General features: G+C 37.1%; 3 protein-coding genes across 8 annotated transcripts in view; 1 reads left to right on the forward strand and 2 right to left on the reverse strand.

Moving 5' to 3' along the window:
* Positions 1-18,792, reverse strand: part of plekhs1.4 (pleckstrin homology domain containing S1, tandem duplicate 4) — a 115,317-nt gene that overhangs the window by 1,310 nt on the left and 95,215 nt on the right. Inside the window, exons 1-7 of one of the 5 annotated variants that reach the window (XM_079851014.1) lie at positions 3,491-3,578; positions 2,575-2,608; positions 2,399-2,493; positions 2,186-2,301; positions 1,671-1,805; positions 1,079-1,154; positions 911-964 (exon numbers count right to left, since the gene is read on the reverse strand). In XM_079851014.1, coding sequence (XP_079707140.1) covers positions 911-964; positions 1,079-1,154; positions 1,671-1,805; positions 2,186-2,301; positions 2,399-2,493; positions 2,575-2,581 — 483 coding nt within the window. In that variant the 5' untranslated portion in view covers positions 2,582-2,608; positions 3,491-3,578. Of the gene's footprint in view, positions 1-910; positions 965-1,078; positions 1,155-1,670; positions 1,806-2,185; positions 2,302-2,398; positions 2,494-2,574; positions 2,798-3,490; positions 3,579-18,792 lie in introns of those variants that run through there. The other 4 variants (XM_079851015.1, XM_079851011.1, XM_079851012.1 and 1 more) reach the window with 4 other exon arrangements.
* Positions 5,209-8,740, forward strand: LOC307147004 (putative E3 ubiquitin-protein ligase TRIML1). Its single transcript, XM_079851432.1, has 6 exons — positions 5,209-5,345; positions 5,424-5,519; positions 5,602-5,835; positions 7,384-7,403; positions 7,641-7,783; positions 7,957-8,740. Exons 1-6 carry the CDS (start codon positions 5,325-5,327, stop codon positions 8,532-8,534), a joined length of 1,092 nt encoding a protein of 363 aa, XP_079707558.1. The 5' UTR covers positions 5,209-5,324; the 3' UTR covers positions 8,535-8,740.
* casp7 (caspase 7, apoptosis-related cysteine peptidase) lies at positions 10,228-17,638 on the reverse strand. 2 transcript variants are annotated; one of them, XM_079851434.1, is made up of 7 exons: positions 17,502-17,638; positions 16,336-16,458; positions 14,627-14,775; positions 13,852-13,980; positions 12,662-12,837; positions 12,322-12,460; positions 10,228-11,520 (listed from the first exon to the last, which is right to left on the reverse strand). In XM_079851434.1, the coding sequence occupies exons 1-7, from the start codon at positions 17,531-17,533 to the stop codon at positions 11,294-11,296; spliced, it is 975 nt and encodes a 324-aa protein (XP_079707560.1). In that variant the 5' UTR covers positions 17,534-17,638; the 3' UTR covers positions 10,228-11,293. The 2 variants fall into 2 exon arrangements, with proteins under 2 accessions (XP_079707560.1, XP_079707559.1); XM_079851433.1 differs by having other exon boundaries at positions 16,336-16,482.

Raw genomic sequence — 18,792 nt, forward strand, 5'->3', positions numbered from 1 at the left:
GTGGAGCGAACTCTCAAAACAAAGGGTTAAATAAATCCCATTACAACATTCCCTGGAAATCCAGAGTTCTTGTGAGAGCACAATTTGAATTTGCTCAGCGAGTTGCTCTGGCATTGAGTAATGATGCTTATTAACTATGCCCTTGTAGCCGAGCTGCACCAATCACATCGGGTTATCTGATATAGGCGGGCCAGAAGCGAGATGACGACAGCGCTGCGACGTCGAAGTCATTAGTAAACATTGCAACATGGCTATAGATGAACACCAGTTGTTTAAAACGGCTTTGGCCGCTACAATGAACGAGTTAGACTTGGCTTTTTATCTAAAAGAGGAACAGAAGACGGCGCTCGAATCATTCCTTTGCAAGAAGGGCGTTTTTGCTGTTTTGCCGACTGGATACGGCAAGAGTCTAATCTACCAGTTAGCTCCGCTGGTAGCGTATGGGGCTCTGGATACGTCACACGTGTAATGTTGTGATTGGTCGTAGTGTTATCCAATCGCGTGCAGTGAGATTTTCAAATGCATGCTTGGTGCCGTTGGGCGATTTTAATTACTCGATGCCAGACCCTTAATCTTTCAGATTTGGGTCTGGATTTCCAGGCTATAATTACAACAAGCAATTTTTCTAAAATTAGCAAACCTCTTTTTTTCTCCAGCTTGTTTGATTGAATTAGCAGAAATGAGAGCCACATAGACTGATTATGGTGACCTCTCATTCTTATCTTGGTTCACATTTATTGAGACTTAACTGTGCCACTGTTAACAATTATTCTCAAAAAAATACTTGGGAAACTTTGCCATAAGTTCTAAAGACTTATTATTATCATTAAGGATCATAAAACCTGAAATACCGGTTGGCCACAAACCAGACCTATTTTTAGCAGACAGCCCCTTCCATGTGCTACTATACCTGCTCGTTTTCTGATTGTGGAAGTTCCCTGATGTGTCTACTCGACCCAAATGTCTGCGTGACAGATGTTTAATTCAGATTATTCAACTGAAAGAAAATATTTTGCACACCATGCACAATTATGTATGAAATGCATGCATTTTCAAGTCAGAAAAGTAAAAACATTACCTTGGGATCCAACAGTCTGTGTGGACGATCATTTAAGATGTCATATAAAGCAGTGAACCATTTTTCCATCTCCCAACTGCACAAATATGTTATATTGCATCATTCAGAGACTATTCAGAGACTAAATAGTCTAATCATATCATGATTATTTTTTAAAACAATAGAAATTACAAAAAGTAATATGTTTCTGTAAAAGTCATCTCTATATTTATCATAAAGATATAATATTCAGTTCTGTGCAAAAGTCTTAGGCACGTTAGTATGGTCACACTTTAGACTAGGGTCCAATTCTCACTATTAACTACGACTTTTGCCTCATTAAACTTATTAATAGTTAGTAAGGTAGTTGTTAAGTTTAGGAATTGGGTAGGATTAGGGATGTGAACATGCAGAATAAGGCATTAATATGTGCTTTATAAGTACTAATAAACAGCCAATATCCTAGTAATATGCATGCTAATAAATAACTAGTTCATAGTGAGAATTGGACCGTAAACTAAAGTGTTACCAAAAATATTTTCACTCAATTTACTACAAAAAGAACAACAATAAATCACTGCCATTGAATAAAGCAAACACATTCAGGACAAACCTGTTTTCTCCGATAAGGAAGAAGTCTCTTTCTGGTACTCTAATAAACAATACGCATGAAGGAGAACATCTGAAATGGTTTTGGATCCAGTTCCACTTATTATCCATCTCGGGGTTCAAGAACATGAATGTGATCCTGCAGGGCAGGCAGAAAAACAGAAGAGCTGCAGGCTTACTGTACAATAATTGTGTGAGGAAAGTTTGTCAAGACAAACTACACTGTAAAAAAAAGTTGCAACCTTAAATTAAGTACAATCAACTTGGATGTTTCAGTCATTTCAACTTAAATTACATTAAACTCACCTTAAAAATTTAGTTGAAAGTTGAAAATTGCTTAACTTTTTTTTTTTGGTGAGATAAAGCAATGTAAAAACATGTCGTCATAACTTATTGATCATACTTTTTTACAGTGTATGATGTTTAATAGGTAAGATTGTTGCTAAGGTATTCTGGGTGGTTGACAGACAGGTTTATGATCTGATGAAGTGGATCAGTGCGTACAATTATTGAACATACTTAGACAAGTCAATGTCTCCAAGTGGTTTGTTCATCTCTTCATTTTTATAGTACTTAAGCTTGCATATGTTGTTACTGTACTTTAGAAGAACAAAAAACCTCCGTTTCCATGATTTCTGCAAAAAATATAGACAGCATGAGAGAAATTAGCAAAGGGAGTCTCCCATTAATGCACTATAAAACCTGTTCTGCTTCTTTTCTAGAGAAACATACCTGAGACTTGAACTGATTCTCTGGGGGAGATTTGTAAAGATATCCAGAACACATTTTCTCCTCAGCACCATGTATGTAAAATGCATAGTTTTTATCTGCAGAGACAAAGAATCTATTTAAAACTAAGCCATATGTTATGACAATAATGTCAATTAGACACATTTAAAAGAACATACCTGCCATTGTACAGTTTTGGTGAGTAATGGAATGCTGTGAGTAGGAACAGAACAAGTTGTTGTTACTTTAGCATATTCAGCATGATGAATGATTTCAAGTGCCAAATGTTTGAAATTCAAGATGTTCTTTAATGGTACAATTTCACGGTTAGGACCGGGCCTCCAAAGCCACATCCACATGGTCTGAGACTACAATAGGAGGTGTGACAGTAAGCCCATCGATCTGTGTTTGCACATGATGGACATTTCTTTAAGATATTAGCAATCCTCAAAAACATACTAGTCTGTTAGTGACTGTAAACTGAGTCGAACAATAGATATCATTGTAAGCAGCACAAACAAGGAAACAAATACACACACACACACACACACACACACACACACACACACACACACACACACACACACACACACACACACACACACACATGTGTTTTCATGTTTTATGGGGACTTTCCATAGACATAATGATTTGTATACTGTACAAACTGTATATTCTATCCCTGTACACTATCCCTATCCCTAAACCTACCCATCACAGAAAACTTTCTGCATTTTTTCATTTAAAAAAAAAAAACATCACTTAGTATGATTTATAAGCTGATTTTGGATTTCAGATATTGACATCTTTGTGGGGATACACACACACACACACACACACACACACACACACACACAGACAGAAAACTATTCCTGACCTAAATAAAGTTTTGTTTGAAATATTAATTCAGGTGGTATATTAATAAATAAATACTTTTGATTTAACTCACTATCATTGATGCTGCCTTACATTATGTAAATCAGACAGCACAATTTCTTAGCTTTACCTCTTCTGCTACAGCAATCAAAATGATATGACTGATTGAATATGAATATGAATATGAATATGACTGAAAAAAAATTACAGTTTCTGTACCTGAGATAGATGCTTCCTGTCTGTGAGAACACAACATGTAGTTAAAATATATGAGGAAGTTTACGCCAAGGTGAGAATCCTTAGAAGTGATGTCACAAGGAAGGCGGTGATTTAAACATATTTAGTTATGTACTTGGACAACAAATAGAAAGTAGAAAGAAGTAGCCTACAAGAAACACCAATGCCACTACTGTCAAGTTTAAACTCACTTTATGTACTCACTAATCAAATAGCATGACTATATTATCTCTGCAATATGCATTATTGGCACAGATTGCATGTTATTACCAGACTTACAGTCTGACATTGAAGGTGAAGTCACTTCACTCACCACTCATAGACATTCAAATAGGTTTCCTAAACCGCTCCCGTCTGCCATTGGTGATTAAAAACAGATAGCCCCGCCCCGAACTCACGTCATTGGTGGAACCAAAGTTGATGTCTGGAGATAGTCGTGATTTTCAAACAAACAGAGCATTAGGGTCTCATTCACTAATAATTGCGTGGATTATTTCATATTTGTACGCACAGGTGAACTCGAAAATCTCCACCTAACTCACAACACGTGCCTACGCATATGAATTTGCTCTTAACCATCTCACATTGGATTGGAGAAAATTAGTAAATACCAAACAAAGGGAGTATTTTGACAGTATTTTTACTTTGAAAAAATTACCAATAAAAAATACCTATCCTCAAATGATTTCACATAAAAATACTAAATGCGGTATTATGTAAGTAATAACTGTAGGCTATTTTTGTTGTTGTTTTTACATTTCATCTCAGACAGAGCGCAAATGGAAAAGTACACTTGTACAGTTGTTCGGTGCCGTTTCTCACATCTATGAACAGAAGTGTCAGTTTCATCATATCTGTATTACTTATGCAGGGGTTAAATCCAGACAAACATTTATCTGCTACATTCCAGTCAACTTCAAAAAACTTGGTGGTAACCTGACACCTTACCTTACACAGTGTAAAAACCCCTGCCCTGATTTCCAGCCATACTTAAAATGTTCTCAATCAAAGAGTCATCGCTAAGTCAGTTCTCACGCATGCCAACTCATCCAATGGCGTGAGTCTGAATAATCATTGTCTGATGGCACTGTGACTGGAAGTTGGCCATGATGTATCAGGGGTAGAAAGACAGGCGGCAGCTGCAGGTGGCTTGGCACAGGCCTCAATCCAAACATTCCTACTCATACGCAATTCATAGAATTTGCATCAGTCATTACAAGAGCTAACAGGGTCATGGCTGAAGCCTATAATTAGTGCTACCTGCTCCATAAGTGCTTCTGAACTATTTGGAATTCGACCCAGTTGCGACACGCAAACTTAAAACATGCAAAACTTACAACTTTAAACTTAAAATGCACCTGTAGATACAGTAAGAAGAACCTTGTCAAAATGTTCTTCTGGTTAAACTGGACTCCCTGATTTAAACATTAAATATTAGTTGTTGCGACACATGCATCAACACTTTCAAAGGTCTTCCATGTGAAATGGTGATATAAATAGATGTTTTGTTTGGCGAGAAGTGCTGCTTCCCTTCTCTTTTGGGCACAATGTACTCAGACTACAGCAGGCCCAGTACAGCTCCTTCAGTCCTTTAGCCAGATTTACAGACCACAGTCGTACAACGCGAATACTTCCCAGGGCACATGAACAACAGATGGACCATCACCCCTCCCCTATTCTTGGCATCTTAACCGTACAGTATAAAGCTCAGAGTTTGGGGCTTAGGCTAGTCGTTTGCCAGTGGAGAACAAGACTGGAAAGAAAACCAAACCAATCAAATTAAGTGTTTCTAGTATAGATTGGAGTTGAGAAGTCAATGATGAAGACACAAACCCAGGTAAATATTCAGCTAATTTCTATTCATTATGATGGATGTTTTCAACTTGATTTTGACTTTTGAAATGTCACATTCAAGGACACCCCAATAAAACATCAGGGGCACCTGAAGAGACAAAGAGACATTCTGGCTTTCCGAATGAAGAAGCTGTCATCAAAACAATCTGACTTCAATGTAAGTCGCCGAAACTTCCATTAACGTCTGGAAGTAAGCAGTCGGGTTTGTTGTATCTTGAGTATCGTTTGTTATTCCACAGAGCAAGACTGCAACTCTAAAAGAGAAGATTAAGAAAAAATATGATGACATGAAGAGGGTTTTGGATGAGGATCTTAGAATTACTCTAAGTCAGCTGGATTTTGAGACGGAGGCCATGGAGAGAACTGTTGAGGACAGCATTGAGAAGTGCTACCGCCTCACGCTGGAAATCGATCAGCAGCTCGCTGAACTATCTGCACAGATGGAGAAAGATCAACGTCTGGGTCAAGAGAAGGTGTGGTTTCTGTAGTAGCACATTTTTAGATGGAAATACTATATAACTGAGGTAGTAACCAAATACTTTTTGAGTAACTCCAAGTTTTTTTTGTTTTGTTTTTTATGCCAAGGACCCCCAAATGCAATTCATCAAATATAAAGGCAGCGTTGAAAATATATATTTTTTCAAATAAATTAATACTTGTACTGGTTTAGTGAAGATGCATTGAATTGATCAAAAATATTCACAATTAAAGCTGCAAGCAGCATTTATCGGGGTTCAAGCAATTAAGGCCTTTAAGCACAAAAGCATCAAAAGTTATTCAGTTTTATTTAGCAAGCATGTAACCACTGACATCATAGATGGAAAAGACCATTTACAGCCAAAACAGGCAATTTAACATAGGAAATATATGGTTTTCAAATCTTTTTGACAGTTATAGCGCCACCTATGGTCCGATCTCCATGAAATTTTACATGCTTGTTCAGAATGTTATGGTACATATGCTCACCAAATTTCGTGAAGTTCTGAGTTTTCCTTTGGGATTTATAGGCTTTTGAGTGTATTTTGCCACGCCCCTTTTCTAAATGACCCGGTTACAGCCACCTAAATGCCAAAGTTCAAAGTTTTTTTTTTTTTGATAATTATTGATCTAGAGAGTCCAGAGAATTGTCCTAGACTGGTTTGGTTCCGATCGGGCGAAAAACCAGGGACTAGTTCGCAAAAGTAGGTTTTGGACAAAATTCGACATAGCAGAAAATTTTCCCTGCCTAAATCAAAATCGGAGATGGCCATTTTGTCCGCCTTGAGCCAAGGATTCCAACGATATAAGACACTTGATCCTGGGACAAACGGTCTAAGAGTTATGAGCAATTTTGAACTTTTGGTTGCTGTAGCGCTACCTATGGGCCATTCGGGGTCATACTCTAATAGGTTGTCCCCAAATTGAGGCCTACCATCTGGCCAGGTTTCAAGTCTCTAGGCCTTACGGTTTGGCCTGCACGATGCGTTTTACAAATCCTTACAATTACAATAGGGTTTCAGCATTTCATGCTTGAACCCCTAAAAATATTAAGCAGCTTGACCCATTTTAACTATATTTAGAAAGATTTCTGAAGGATCATGTGACACTGAAGACTGGATTAATGATGCTGAAAATTCTCAGGAATAAATTGCATTTTTAAATGTATTAGAATAGAAACATTTAATTGATATTATTATATTAATTCACAAATATTACTGTATTTTTGCTTAAATACATGCAGCCTTGGAGAGCATGAATGACTTCATGTCAAGACTTTTGAACGTAGTGTATATATTTTCTTGTGTTAAACCCACAGTTTGATAAGAGTGATATCGTAAAGATAATGAAATGCTTTGGTTTTATATTGTCATTGTAATAAAGAAAACTGTTAAAACATTACCTGGAAAATATTTTAGAGATTAATTCAATTTTTTAATGAATTTTTTGCTCCATAGATAAATGAAGGCATCTGCAGTGTGGAAATGTTCTACAAATAGCTTACTTTTTCAACCCTAATATCTCCACCTCTCTCTTACTTACAGATGTCAGAGATGGAAGAAAGGTAAGTAGTGTTGCAGTTTTGGGAATTTGGTTTCTAGCTGATCCATGATGGAAATTTAAGTTTAATAAGTATGTGACACTCTAAAGTTACTGGAATATTTTACACTATTTTACACACTATTTTATGAACGGAAATGGGCCAAGCATTAAATCAAGCATGCAATCTGAATTTTCTGCACAACACTTCCTTCTTGTGTTGCATGTTCATTTTTCTGCACATATTCTTCCTTGTTTATAGAATAATGGAGACTCTGAAGCTGACTGATCCAGAGTTAATCCAGATGGATGAATTTAAGAATGAACAGCTGCTCTGCTTAACCATCAACCTGCTACTGTTCATACGTTCTCAGGTTCCTGTCACCAAGAAACTCTTCCAAAGCTGTGAGGATCTTAACATTTTCACATGAGAATTACTCTAGTGCTTTTAATATGTACAGCTAAAGCAAGTTCAAACATTCCTGCAATGTTTTCTATCATTCTAACCCCTGCTAAACCTGTCCCTAGCACCTCAGAGCTCTCTTCTATTTATAGACTCTAATTTTTCCATTTTTCAGATGCCCAAGATGTTGTTCTGGATCCTGACTCTGCTCACCCAAAACTTATTGTTTCCCCTGAGGGCGACTCAGTCTCTTACACTGACACCTGGCAGGAAGTATCTGAAAATCCCTCTCGATTTGACACCACCCTGAATGTGATTAGCCGAAAGAGCTTCACGGATGTTCGCAACTACTGGGAAGTGCAGGTTGCTGGAAAGACATACTGGGAACTAGGCCTCACTTACCATAAAATCCCCAGGAAGGGCCGAGAGGAGGACTGCTGGTTGGGACGGGGCCCAACGTCCTGGTGTGTTGAGTATTTCAATGGCGAATACACAGCCTGGCACAATGGCGTTTCCCATGAGCTCACCCATGTAAGTGGGAGAACCTTCCAGCGCATTGGCATCTTCTCCAGCTCAGAGGGGGGTTTGATTTGTTTCTTGGGGGCAGACACCATGACGCCCCTGTACAGTTTTTGTGCAGGAACCTTCACAGACATACTCTACCAGGCTGTCTGTCCTGGCCATGACAACCAGGGGACAAACAGGAAACCGCTGCTGATTTGCGATGCCTCGAAATCAGCCCCCACCTTGTGATAGACAACCAATGAGTGTTGGGGACTGGGTTTATCTATGTGAAAGAGGTTGTTTTTAAGGGTAGATTCAGTTTTTTGGAATTAGTCAGAAAATGTTCCTAAGCTTTGTCGTGTTCCTTATTTGATTATTGCTAGAACATATTTGTATAAAATCATCTATGCCTTTTTTTTATTTTATTATTTTACTGTATAAATGGGAAAGTATGAGTTAACATGTTACTATGTTTTCCCCATGTACACTACCATTCAAACATTTTAGGTCATATATATATATATATATATATATATATATATATATATATAAAAAAAAATTTAAAGCAATTAATTTATTCAGCAAGGATACATTAGACTTACCAAAAGTAAAGACATTTATAATTTTTCACAAGATTTCTATTTCAAATAAATACTGTTCTTTTGTCCTGAAAAAAAGAAATATGGTTTCCACAAAAATATTGTGCAGCGCAAATAAATGCAGCATAATACATTTTCTTGATCAGCAAATCAGTCTATTAGATTGATTTCAGAAGGATCATGTGACACTGAAAAGACTGCTGAAAATTCAGCTTTGCCATCACAAGAATAAAGTACATTTTAAAATATATAAAAGTAAAAAACAGTTATTTTAAATTGTAATGATATTTTACTATATTACAGTTTTTGGTATTGTATTTTTCCCCAAATAAATGCATCCTTGGTGAGCATGAGAGACGTCTTTCAAAAACATCTCACCGACCCCAAACTTCTTAAGTCCCCCGTAGTCAATCATTTTATCCTTTAAAACTTACCCTTTGATCACCAAAATGACATATTTAATTAAAAAATCTGTCATGCCTTAAAATAGCTTGAATGTAACTCTATATCCTTGCCTCATTTAGTATACACGGTTCTATGAATATGCAAATTAGCCCCGCCTCCACTCACTCACACCAGCTCAAAGATCCACTCGTTGACGAGATTGGTCACAAGGTAGTTTGTGACGTCAGAAACACAAGTGATTTCAAACCGTGTTTTTTTGAGACTGTCTTAAAAGATCACTGCAGTTTTAGGGAGAAAATACTCAGCAATGGTGTTGATTTATGGATTTGCACATGATTTGTCTTAAAGCATATTAAAAACACCACAAAGACACATTAAAATCTTGATTTTCACCACAGGGGTAGTAGTGCATAGCCTAGAAGTATTAATAAAAAAAAAATGACAAGAGTTCAATAAAGTTTTTTAATACAGTAAAATTAGGCTTACAAATGCATTCATTTGAAGTAATTTAAACAAAAATCAGCCCCACTTTATAGTGTAATGTTGACACAATCAATGAAAAAAAAGGGCACTTGTGCCAATTATATCTTTTTTAAATTATTTTTATAAACATTCCTATTATCACAGTAAAGCATTTAAATTTGAAATCGATGTGGTATAAATTTATAAATAAAAATCGTTTTCCATTTCAAAACAAGTTGAGCTGACGTTTCCTTTAATATAGTTTGAGCACTTCACTAATAATCCATGCATAAAGAAAAGAAGGCCTTTCATCTGTGGCATTGGTCGGTTGCACAGGCTGGCAGATTTAGTGTGTGATCTGAATGAACAATCAATAACTGAGAATGACTGAATACAGAAAGAACCAAAAGAAAAAGGAAAAACTGTAGGACGAAACCAAAGACAAGCTCTGAACACATCAGAACCTTCCATCAAGGTTCAAACAGCACGTTAGGTCAGATGGATGATAAATGGTTAAAATGGTCACCAGTAATTCAATAGCTGCCTCTGTAGAATATAGACGGATTCGGTACAAAACATCAGTAAATACTGCATGAAGACTTTAAAGCTACAGTGTGCTCAAAATACACGGGATGCATTTAGATCTGATTTAGGTTTTTTTCAGTGAATGCACACTAACCAGCGAGGGATTAATGAATAGCTTTTAAAACCAGTCAGGTGTCAGCATTACTTCACTATTTGTCACTCCATTTCCATACATGCCCTTTCTCTGCCCCCCTTTGAAGAGCATTCTGGAATAACCAAACCAAACCAAGCCAAACTGAAATGCTACAAATGGTCATTTATATAGAGAGTAAATGCTTGAGTTGTCTTTTTCTTCTTTTCAATATAAAACAGAACAGCAATTTTTTCGTGTGGTATTGCGTGTCTTTTTCAAGCACCGTATATACATTTTTAACAAAGATTTTTTCATTCATATCCAAAAAGAGTTTTATCTTGTAGGGTAAAAATGGCAGCAAACTTTCAAAGTTGGCAAAGCAACATGGATATTTTACACTGCCAGTTGACAAAGATCATACATGACATCACTATTCTCTGGAATACTCTGAGGAAGTTGAAATTGAACATGCACTGAGAAGGTAGTGAACTCGAACAGGAAGTAGCACAGAGGAAGACCTTTTCGGTGTCTGTATGCCTAACGTAAAAAAAAAATTGTTTTCACACATAAACTTCCATCTGGGATCACCCCTGAATGTTGTGACCACTTGGTCGAGTGAAGTCAGTCAGTGGTCAGTCTTTGTACACCTAATGTGTCTTTCCTAACCTGCCATCCTAAAATTGTAAAAACCGTAAAAGTGTAAAAATATTTTGCTCAAGTATTAGACTGAGGTTTCCCTCCTTATGGCAGATTAACAATTCTGTTAATATTTACTATTAAAAGATAACAAATTAAAAGTGTGCTACTATAATGTCCTTGGCAAGAAAATGTGTGTGCTGAGAAAAGGCAGACGGAGCCCAGCATGTGAAGATGGTCGACTCAGATTAGTTGAAGTAGAGCTCTTTAGTCAACATGGACACCACACAAGGTATCTGTTTCTTCTCGCTAAAACGAGGGTCCTCTGACCAGGACTCGAAGCTGGTGGCCACCTTGTAGTTCACCCGTGTGAGGATCTGCATGATCTCAAGTTGCTTGCCAAATTCATCAAGAACGTTACAGAGGGCCTGGACAAACCAGGACCCTCGGCCCGGATTCCTCCAGGAGTAGTAACCTGTGGGAACAAATGTGGAAGAATGTTAAAACGAACAGGATTTGACATATTTTAACCCAGGGCTGGGTATCTACTCAGATTTTCAGATTCACAACCTCTTGATTTGATTCAAATTGATTCAGTTCTCATTCACCTGGGTATATTTTTTGCTTATATATGAAACACACATTTATATATACAATTCTTGTACAAATATACACTGCTGTTCAAAAGGTGTGGGTCAATAAGATTTTTTTTATGAAAGAAGCCTCTTATGCTCATTAAGGATGCATTTATTTGATCAAAAATATAGTAAACCAATTTTTAAAAAATGTTAAATTATTTTTATATTCTTGAATTTTAAGCAACCACTACCCCAGTATTGTCACATGATCCTTCAGAAATCATTCTAATATGATGATTTGGTGCTCAAGAAACATTTTTTTATTATTATCAAAGTTAAAAACGGTTGTGCTGATTATTATTTTTGTGGAAACTGATACTTTTTTCAGAATGGAGAGACAGTTAAAAAGATCAACATTTATTTGAATTGAATTGTATGTTTATATATCAACTCCTGAGTTTGTGATTCTTTTTGATTGAATCATAAAAGTAATCTGTTCATCAATGAGCCTGAATGTTTTTGATTCACTAAAAAGAGCTCGAGTCATTTGTTCATGAGTTAAGACTATTCTGGTCATTGCTTTTTGTTATTGTGTGCAGCTCTAGAGGACAACTCAAGACGAGTTTTCTTGCCACTGTTTCGTGGTACTCTTTGAGACAAAATGTCCTGCATTCCATGACTAAGAGAACAAAAATTACCTGGCACAGTTGAATATGCGAACAGGAAGTCTGCCTCTACCGGAATCTTGTGTCTTGGATTGGCATCTGTCTCTATCGTGTCATTGGGCGGTCCTGAGTCAGTCTGTATGCCATCATCAAATTCAGAACCCCGACAAGCCTGCCAATAAAAACACACGGCCATGTCAATATCTGCCTAGAGTGCACTTCAAAAAACAGGTTCACTCCGGGTATGGTGCGACTGAAATAGCATTAAAACAATAGACACCGTTGTCTGGAGTTGCTCCATTTTCTCCTCCTTCACTTCTTCCTCATCATCCTTTCTCCTCCCCAAATCCTCCTGTAGCCCTGCTCCTCTTACCTGGATGAAAAAGAGCTTTGGCTTGCCCACGAGGCTCTTGCACATGTCTCCTTTGAAGAGCGATGTCATGCTCTTGATGGGAATGGCTCCATCCGTGCCGTAAATCATGCCCTCCTCGCCGTGGCTCAGCAAGATGCAGGCGAAGCAGGAGCTGTCGCTGTGGTCCTCTTCTGAGACTGGAATACATATGTGAGAGAAGAAAAAGAAAACTGTTTTGTCACTGTCTGGACCACTATCGTCAAATACGATTGACAATTAGCATACAGTTAGGTTTGGCGGTATGGTTCTGTTCTGGGCAAGAACTCCCTGCGCAGAAACAGAACAGAACCAACATGAATGTATTGCAGATATCATTCATTCAAGATTTTAAAGTACAACATAATTCGAGATTTTATTCTGATTCAAGGGGAATCAAAATGCCAAATCCTGACTGACGAGAGAAGGAGGGTAATTAGCTACTGAGAAACGCGATAGCTGCTGATAATACTGAAGGAGCTTATATATGTATACAGTGACGGGCGTCGTATTCCTATAGGTAGACATGGATCAGCTGAGAGTAACTGATGCGAGCTTGACTAACCTGACCTGCCAGAACTGATGCTACACTTAATTTATCTTAATGTAGAGAAACTGTGAGTTTGCCAACAGCAGGGGGTAATTTGGGCCACTACACAGTAGAGGGCAACAGATTCAATACTGAAAATCATAGCTAAAAATTGTTCCATTGGTGTCATTAAAACTGATTATATTAGCTAATAATTGTATTTTTTTCATTCTTATAAAGTATACCTGTAATCTAATTAGCTAAGCGACACACTAACACCTAACAACCTATGTAGACTAACCCCAAAACGGTCATTTATGTGGTTTCATGATGGTTATAGTGCATTAGAAAGCAGGTGCCTTTGTAGTCAGGTGACAGTGAGGCAGCTCAATGGGTTTTGGTACAAAACTTTACACAAACAACAATCAAAATAACATATGCCATTATGCAATTTTCCAGCAATCAGGCAGCCCAACCACATTCCGTTTTAGATACTTTTCTGGCTCTTACTGATATATATATATTACTCACATACGCATGTTCTTATATTTCATGTTTGTAATAAAATCAAACAAAAATTCCCAGTAGAATTATGTAAGCCTAATTTGTAAACCGGGGGGTAAAGATGAATATTTTGGCCACTCACCTTCTTTAAGTAGACGCTCCATATCCTTGCAGGTCTGGTCATTGTAGACGAAAACTTCAAAACCCAAGCTTTTAAAGCACTTGAACAGCTCTCCAGCATCCCGATCCGTGCCATTGCGTACATTCATCCCTTAAACACAGAGCATAAAGTTAGCGCCATTAATCTAACTGAGCATCGACCTAGTAACTACCTACATTCAACAGTTTTATTTTCTTGTAAATCTTTTAAAGACAGTCACTAATGCCTGTGGTGTCTTTACAGAAACTATAGTTACTATGGTGAGAAAAGTCACGGAAGAGTTTAATTGTGTACTAAGTAGATTTTCTTTTTTGACTCATTGCCGTACTTTAGTATCCTAATGTTTTTATAATAAAATTTGTTTACTTTTGCAACAATATACAGGTGAGCAAATCTTTTTTACACGTCACAATTTTAGATCTCGATTTTAACAAATCATTTGTCATTAAATGTTTTCAGAAAAAAAACAAATTCAAATAATTGACAAAAAGCTATGCAGAATGATGACATTCATTTTATTTTATTTTATTTTTATGTTTATCAATAATGAACAGGATATTAACTTTTTGGTAGAGGCTCATAATAAAAAAACAACAACAGTTGAGTATGTGATAAAAAAAAATAAAAAAAACGTTTTTTAATTATTATTATTGGCATCCCAATAAATTCAGGTGTTTTTGCTGGATGTGCCATTTAAAGCAATAAGCAATTTAATATTGATTGTTCAACACAAAAAGTCATGCAGATGAAGACTCACCTGTCTTATCATCAAAGTTCTTGTTGTTGATGATGATGCACTTGCCAATGCGCTGGTGGCTCATCTTATACTGGAATGTTGGTGAAACAATCCTGTAATGGCTTTCAGAAGATTGCTCTTTTTCCTGCAACTTCCCATCCTTCTTCTTACTGAGAGACAGAGATGGACAGTTAACCAATCTATTACAGGACCTTCATTCTATATATATATATTTATACCATATATATGGTAACACTTTATTTTACGGTGGCATTGTTACATATGTTACATGTAGTTACTATATTAATAACTATAAATTATGCATAATTACATGCAACTAACCCTAAACCAAACCGAACCCTATAGTAAGTACATGTAGTTACTTAATATTACTCAGTACTCTGTATAATTACAGTGTAACAAAGACACCTTAAAATAAAGTGTAACCATATATATATATATAAAAGAGATATATATAACACATATCAAAATAATAATAAAAAAAGCTCAATCCAACCTCAAGCAAAATACAACCCATGCCCATCAGAGAATAGGAAATGGCAGCTAACCGGGATATCATGAAGACAATTAAATCCCTTTATCGATCATAATATTAGCTGCATGGTGTCCCAAAGAAATAATATTCCACATGCCTGAGGTAAAATTCTCACAAACGTCTCATATCTCTCTTGTCAAATTTCCAAAAGAATCCGTCCAGATTAGCAGGCCACAGTGGCCACTGGATGTACAATATGTGCCAGTATTCCAGAAGAGCCTAGTCATCATGTTACCCAACCACAACAATGGGTTCCTTCCTGCCTATACACACTCTCTCGCACATATGAACAGTGGAGTGAATCACAGGTGTCCCATGTGATGAGGGACAGCAAGCCCCCCCCAACTCCCCTCCAACTAAACCCTACCTCATATCCCACTTGACGGTTCTCCTACCTGGTCTCTTCATTAAATGGTACGCCACTCTGCATTGAAAAGTGCTTCTCTTCCTTCTAGATCTACTGAATTTGGCCCAAATTTTAGGCTCTTTTGGGTGGATTTTTTCCTTGTTGTGCGGTGTGGTCTGTGCTAGGGTCCTGGCATGCTCTATACTCTATAAAGAGTGGAGTGGTGGCTCCGCTGGGCAGGGGCGGCGCACGCTACCTGAGTCAGCACACACGCCACCCCCCAGAGCTTTCGAAAGGCCTATTCAAACCCATCGACCAAGGTCATGCAGGACATCAGCACACCTCTACTGACAAACATACTATCACACTTACATATTAGGGCTGTTACTCAGAGAAAGAATACTCAAAAGTGCCACCAAATGTACAGTCTCTTTACATAAGTGAATTTGTTTATTCACAAAGAAAGTAGTCTAGTATAATTCGAATATGCAGGTGCTTTCATATTAAAGAGCTATGAAACATTATTCTGAACATCTCAAAACACATTTAAATATTGCCTATAACTATATGATGCAAGAGTTACAGCAGCTATGTCATTTACAAAGAGGACTGTGGCGCCACCTAGTGTAGTGTACATAGCCTTCAACCCCTGAAGACTACTTTCAACTTTTTTAATAATAGTCACAAAAGTTTTTCTCACTTGAAAAACAGGTTAGGTCACTAGTCGTGGTTGATTTCTGCACATTGCATAAATTAATGGATGGATGACGGATGGACAGACAGATAGGCGGATGAATGGATGGATTACACTAGAAAACACAATCTCACCTGCCAAAAAGGATAAATCTCCCTTTGCGGTCAGGTTTCGCATCTGTCACGTCTCCTCCTCCATAGTTCTCTTGGTCCTCCTCCGTCACTTCACTCTCAGCAGCAGGGGTTTCTTTATCCATTCTGGAGAGAGAATGAAAGCTGGTACTGATCAGTAACACAATGTAACTTTGAGAAATAAAGCTGAGTAACCATGTGGAATTTCTGAAAAGCTGAAACTCTGGCTTAGGAAACTCCCTACAATGATTTCCCACTGTAACAGTAGTTAAAACAATAAAAAAAAAAAAAAAAAAATTCACTGGGTAGACTACTTGGTATTGTCTACCATGGACATCAAAAAAGGGATTAAAATGAAAGAAAAGTTCTTAATCTGTTTGAAGATCTATTATTCACCATGATTTTATAGTAGAGTAAATAACTGTACAACTGTTTCTATAGTCAATGTATTGTTCAGTTTCAGAAAGTCCCTTTCAAACAGTAACGTTAGTGGACTTTGTTATTATTCAAATACTCAGTAAATTAACTTTTACTTTCACTTTGTGGTGCTATCTCAACTGGATGTTTAATTAAAAACAATCTTTAAAAATCTATTTATGGCTCAGAGGAGAAATAAAACTCTTATGTTTAGCCTATGTATGAGTAACGTTATTGTTGGAGCTGATTATGGACGTGTAACGTAGACAGTGGTTCACCGCGTTAACACCCACAGAGGATTGTCGAGGGTATTGTGAGTGACATACTATTGTAATACAATTACTTTAGCAATTATTGATGCTAATATAGTTTTAGTCATTTACATTAAGTATTTAATGTGTTCTACTACAGCTAAAACTTTTGCGAGCTGTATTTAAAGGTCTCACTTAAACTTTCCAATGGCAACTTGTCGCTTTTAACAGTTAAAGTTAAGTTACTAGCCTAACGTCTTTCTAGAGTGATTCTAATGTTTAACATTTAAATAGCAGAACACACCTAAACCAGTTTACAAACCTAAATAATAAATATAGCCTATACATTTTGATTTCGTAATACTTCAGTGCTTAATGTTAATGAAATGCAGAATTTGATAGTTTCAAGTACGTTAGCTAAACAAAGATGTTTCAGCGTAGCTTGATGTTTTCATAACATTACTACTAATCTAACGTTATATCTTTACTCTCCAAACTTACATTTCTGTCGGATCAGCCTCTGTTTTGTTCATAAGTCCAAAGACACACTGAGAAAATGAAACTAAGTTACGGTATTTTCAAATACCGAACTTCCACTTCCAGTCGGAGTGTCTGATGTATGTATTTAAAGAAACAGTCCCCCTCCCAGATATTGTGCGCTAACTTCCTGTAGAATATAATTCAAACAACTGAAAACATGATATTAGTCAGAAATAAACATTATTTATTTATAGATTTAAACGTATTTTATACATTACAATAATAATAATTATGATAATGGTGTGTGTGTTTGTTTGAGCAGGTGAAACCCAACATTTCCGGATATCAAAGCTGGCGGGGGAACCATGGCGATGAACTTCGACACCTGTGTGGACTAATGCCCTGTCCTTGTCTCTATAATATCTATGGTCTTGACCACTTGAGAGCGCGTGCACGCGACAGGAATTAAGTGCGCAAGACTGTCCCATAGGAACGAACATGTTCAGTTCGAAGGGGACTGCAAACGGCGTAGGGAATAAGGGAACATCGATACTTCACTTCATAGGATGTGGAGAGCGAAAATCAACCAACTGTCATTGTGCACCGCATCACCAGTCTAACCACAGAGCAGAGCCGGTGGAAGAGATTTTAAATTTAAATTTCTAACGGCTCTGAGTTTACGTATGCATTTGAGTAACGTTATTAATAAATACTGTTGTTATTATTATTATTATACAAACTAGTCATAAATAATTAGTAGTCTAATCAAATGTTTTGATTTGTATTTATTAGATAGGCTACGTGTTTTGTATATATACTATAGGCATATTATATGATTTTAAATTTGAAAGTGAAGTAAATTACAATATTTATTTAAGTTATATCATAATCTGCGCGACCCCGTTGTCGCCTTTCTTTGATGACGTTGCAGGGCATTCCAAATAAGCGATTATTGTCAGCGAAGTCCACTTCAACTGATGTACCGTCTTCAGGGAGTAGGGAGCAGTGAACACTCACTGCTAGGGACCCTGTCGAATGGAACGCAGCTGCTCTACACTTCTTGCGGTCTTGGCCACTTGAGAGCGCGTGCACGCGACAGGAAGTAAGTGCGCAAGACTGTCCCGTGTCTTAAAAATGCCAAAGTGCAGTGCCCTAATGCACACTAAACCAAGCGTATCCCATCATGCATTATGTGCGGCAACTCGCGTGCCCCGAAATCGCGAGATGTAGAGGAAAACATTCCACTGTAAATTAAATTAATGAGATATTAGGCCTACATATAATTTGGTAGTAAAACTTACCAAATTATATG

Source organism: Squalius cephalus, assembly GCF_949319135.1.
Source record: "Squalius cephalus genome assembly, chromosome: 19".
Taxonomy (NCBI): Eukaryota; Metazoa; Chordata; class Actinopteri; order Cypriniformes; family Leuciscidae; genus Squalius; species Squalius cephalus.

Excerpts from the sequence above, each read along its gene's own strand:
- LOC307147004 (XM_079851432.1), top strand. The coding sequence starts at position 5,325 with ATGATGAAGACACAAACCCAG. Across the intron at positions 5,520-5,601 it reads CAAAACAATCTGACTTCAAT|AGCAAGACTGCAACTCTAAA; the intron begins GTAAGTCGCCGA and ends GTTATTCCACAG. Across the intron at positions 7,784-7,956 it reads CAAGAAACTCTTCCAAAGCT|ATGCCCAAGATGTTGTTCTG; the intron begins GTGAGGATCTTA and ends TCCATTTTTCAG.
- casp7 (XM_079851433.1), bottom strand. The coding sequence starts at position 17,533 with ATGAACAAAACAGAGGCTGATCCGACAGAAAT. Across the intron at positions 14,776-16,335 it reads AGATTTATCCTTTTTGGCAG|TAAGAAGAAGGATGGGAAGT; the intron begins GTGAGATTGTGT and ends TCTGTCTCTCAG. Across the intron at positions 13,981-14,626 it reads GAACTTTGATGATAAGACAG|GGATGAATGTACGCAATGGC; the intron begins GTGAGTCTTCAT and ends TCTGTGTTTAAG.